General features: G+C 36.0%; 1 protein-coding gene across 1 annotated transcript in view; it reads left to right on the top strand.

The window, feature by feature from the left end:
* The window catches only part of LOC144453125 (arylsulfatase B-like), a 12913-nt gene extending 9763 nt beyond the window's left edge, over positions 1-3150 (top strand). The window contains exons 13-17 of the mRNA XM_078144403.1: positions 288-346; positions 1089-1206; positions 1964-2052; positions 2508-2606; positions 2975-3150. Of these exons, the coding sequence (XP_078000529.1) occupies positions 288-346; positions 1089-1206; positions 1964-2052; positions 2508-2606; positions 2975-3150 (541 nt within the window). The remainder of the gene's footprint in view (positions 1-287; positions 347-1088; positions 1207-1963; positions 2053-2507; positions 2607-2974) is intronic.
* Positions 3151-3368: the final 218 nt, after the last annotated feature.

The raw sequence follows: 3368 nt of genomic DNA, 5'->3' as shown, positions 1-3368 counted from the left end.
GAAATAGAAGAATTTTCGCTATAGTAAAAGCTTGGCACTGAGTAAATAAAGTGTCAACAAACGTACGATTTTTTTTCATAACTACATAGTGGCATTGATTGTGCTGTATGATAATTAAAAGAGTTTTTTTTTTATCTTACATCGAATTATTGATCTCGCTCGTTATTTCAATAGATTTTGATTTCATTACATAATTCGTTCTAACCCTTACCTTGTTCTTGTTAGTTTGTTGTATTTTGTCAGATATCATTATCTAAATATCTGTCACCGTCTTTTGTGTCTTACAGAGTAATACATGTTACTGATTTTTTCACAACTTTTCTATCGCTGGCTGGTGGCATTCCCGGTAAGTAAAGGCCTAAAAAAAATTGTTTGGTTCCGGTTACCCGATCCCAACTAGCTTTCCACCGCCGACCCTAAACTTTTTTTACGTATTCGAGAAAAAAATAATAAATCGCAAAAATTGTGAAGTCTCACGAGAAATAGTGGATGCGGAAACTGATATCAATTTAAAAAGAAACTCTAAAACTGTTTTCCAATCTGTAATGGCTGTACATCTGATGAGAAGAAACTAATAACACAGAGACCATTTGGAAAATAATGGAAAACCTGAACTAGACACTCACACTTGAAAAATATATATAAGTAATTAAAATAAAAAATCTACCTACCCCGACTACTCTAAAATAGAGCGTAACCGGAACCACACATTTTTTTATTAGGCCAAATCAGTATACACGTGCAGGAGAAACATGAGCAAACTGGCATTTGATGTTTTCATATTGCATCAGCCCTCAAGTCTGTACTGGAAATTCGAAATATATTGAAATATCAACGGAAATTTGATTTTGTAACAAATTATAATGTCTACACATTATTTTCATTTCATTTTTTTTATTTATTAATTTGTGTTATTGCGAATAAAGAACTTAACACATGGAAAATCGCTTGGAGCAGTGTTCAGCCGGCCCTACACATTTTTTTGGTCAATAAAAATATATAGTATACTTCTTTGTCAACTCTTCAAAAGAAACATCAGAATGTTAATGAAAGATATTTCTTAATTCATGGCCTGTGATTACTTTTAGATCCTAACCTGGACGGTATAAATGTATGGGATACCCTGTCAAAAGGAAAGCCTACACCAAGAAAGGAAACTCTTCAACACTTGGACGTTCACCCTGATTCATATCATTACGTCATGAGGTATTGATACATAATCATTGACGTTTTACTGTACGGGTATGACGTCATGTGACGTTCGCCATAACCGTCGACATTTCTTACATTTTGTGCAAAGACCAATCTTTTCAGAAATTCTCATTATACTGTATCTTGTTTAAGTGGATTTGTGCAGCGCTTTGACACGTGATTTTTAAACAGAAAACATTGTTTCAAATAATACCTACTTTTATACACTTATGAGGGCACTAGAAGTCTCTTACCACGAGGGTTGTTATGTAGCAACTAGTTGCCGAGGCTGCAAGCTGATCAACACATTTCCTGCGTAACATCTATAGGAGTAAAAATGATATCTACGATATCTAGTTGCAGAATAACAGCAGGCAATAAGTGTCTTATAACACCTCACATTCTCAGTTAGTCCAAGTAAATCATGGCTAGAACTCCCATGCTACATGGATAGTTCCCTAGGGAAAATAGCATATGACTAGTGCCTCACTGTATGCAAATTGAGGTCACTAGGGGTCACTAATCATACCACCTGACACGATCTAAGTCAATCGCTGATGTCTACATGGAAACAATGTGTTGTAAATTGAATACATGTCTGATAATATAGGGTGATAGTATGTTTCAATTAAGACAGTAGTGATAGATATTTTATTTATGAAAGGGTGATATTATATACTAATTTGTCCACCACTTGACATCATGTATCATGGCATTGTAAGTAGTCAGAAACATATTAATATGTTATACACTTTTATCAAATATTTTACAGGGTTGGAGACTATAAGTTGATGGATGGTCAATGGAATATTATGTATAGATTGCCTTTATCAGGTACCAGTTTCGTAACTAACAGAATAGGTAAATATTAAAATAAATTTTTGTTCAGTTTATGGAAATTAAATATCTGCCATAAGTCGCTGATATATTCAATCAAACCGTGTCATTCATTCATTCATTCATTCATTTGTTAATCATCATGTAACAATATGTCGTATTTATGTACCCATCAATGTAGAGAATTCCCTACAAGATGATGGTGTTTAGGCTAATGTTACACCTTTTGTACGTTCTGTCTGTGAGTGAGGATGTCTGTTTGTTTGTCTGTCTGTCTGTCTGTCTGTTTGTTTGTCTGTCTGTCTATCTCTCTATCTCTGTCTGCTTGTCTGGCTGGCTGTCTGCCTGTCTGTCTGTCTGTCTGTCTGTCTGTCTGTCTGTCTGTCTGTCTGACCGACTGACTGACTTGTTGTCAGTGTATTTATTTACATGTTTGATTTTGTATAACCTACATTACCTTTTCATATCTACATAAACAGACAGTTGGTATCCACCAATAGATCTCAAAAATCCAGATGTTCCTGATGTCCCCGGAAGTCCCTTTCCTTTCAACACCACATTTCTTTTTAACATAGCAGGTATGTCATTTATTAGTTTTATTAGAGTGTTAGTTTTCATCCATTGTCAGTTAGATTGTGTTCTTTTGACTGACTGACTGACTGACTGACTGACTGACTGACTGACTGACTCACTGACTCACTCACTCACTCACTCACTCACTCACTCACTCACTCACTGACGAACTGTCTGTCTGACTGACTGACTGACTGACTGACTGACTGATATGACAGTCTGACTGGCTGGCCGGCGCGGCTGAAAGGATCATGATGTATACATTAACAGACTGGCTAATTCATAATACATGGCTGGCTAGCTGGCTGGCTGGACAAAAGTACTATTTTTATATGTTTTTACTCTTTGATCTCCTATTTTGATATCATTTCAGAGGACCCAAGAGAGACGACAGATTTGTCAGAAAGCATGCCAGAAAAGGTGGAGGAGTTACGTCTGGCGGCCCAAAAATATATCAAGAGTGCGCCTCCTACGTTCTTTCCCGAATTGGATTTTGATAGTGGCGACCCTGCTAATCACGATGGTTTATTTAGCCCTGGATGGTGTTAAACAAATTGTCATGATTTAGATTAAGCATGGAAAACACAGAACATCAGATAATGTTATAACTTCTGAAGCATTGAAATAAGGCCACAATATGTTTAGTTTACAATTGTATGTTACAAATGTAATTATAGAACAAAGGTACGACACTTCTCATCAGTGGAGTTTGAGCTTAGAGTAACATCAGCTACTCACTTTTGTGATATGAATTTTGATTGATTGAT

The sequence above is a fragment of the Glandiceps talaboti genome, chromosome 23, assembly GCF_964340395.1.
Source record: "Glandiceps talaboti chromosome 23, keGlaTala1.1, whole genome shotgun sequence".
Taxonomy (NCBI): Eukaryota; Metazoa; Hemichordata; class Enteropneusta; family Spengelidae; genus Glandiceps; species Glandiceps talaboti.
Note: the sequence above shows the minus strand (reverse complement) of the source record. Positions and strands in the feature narration are given on the sequence as shown.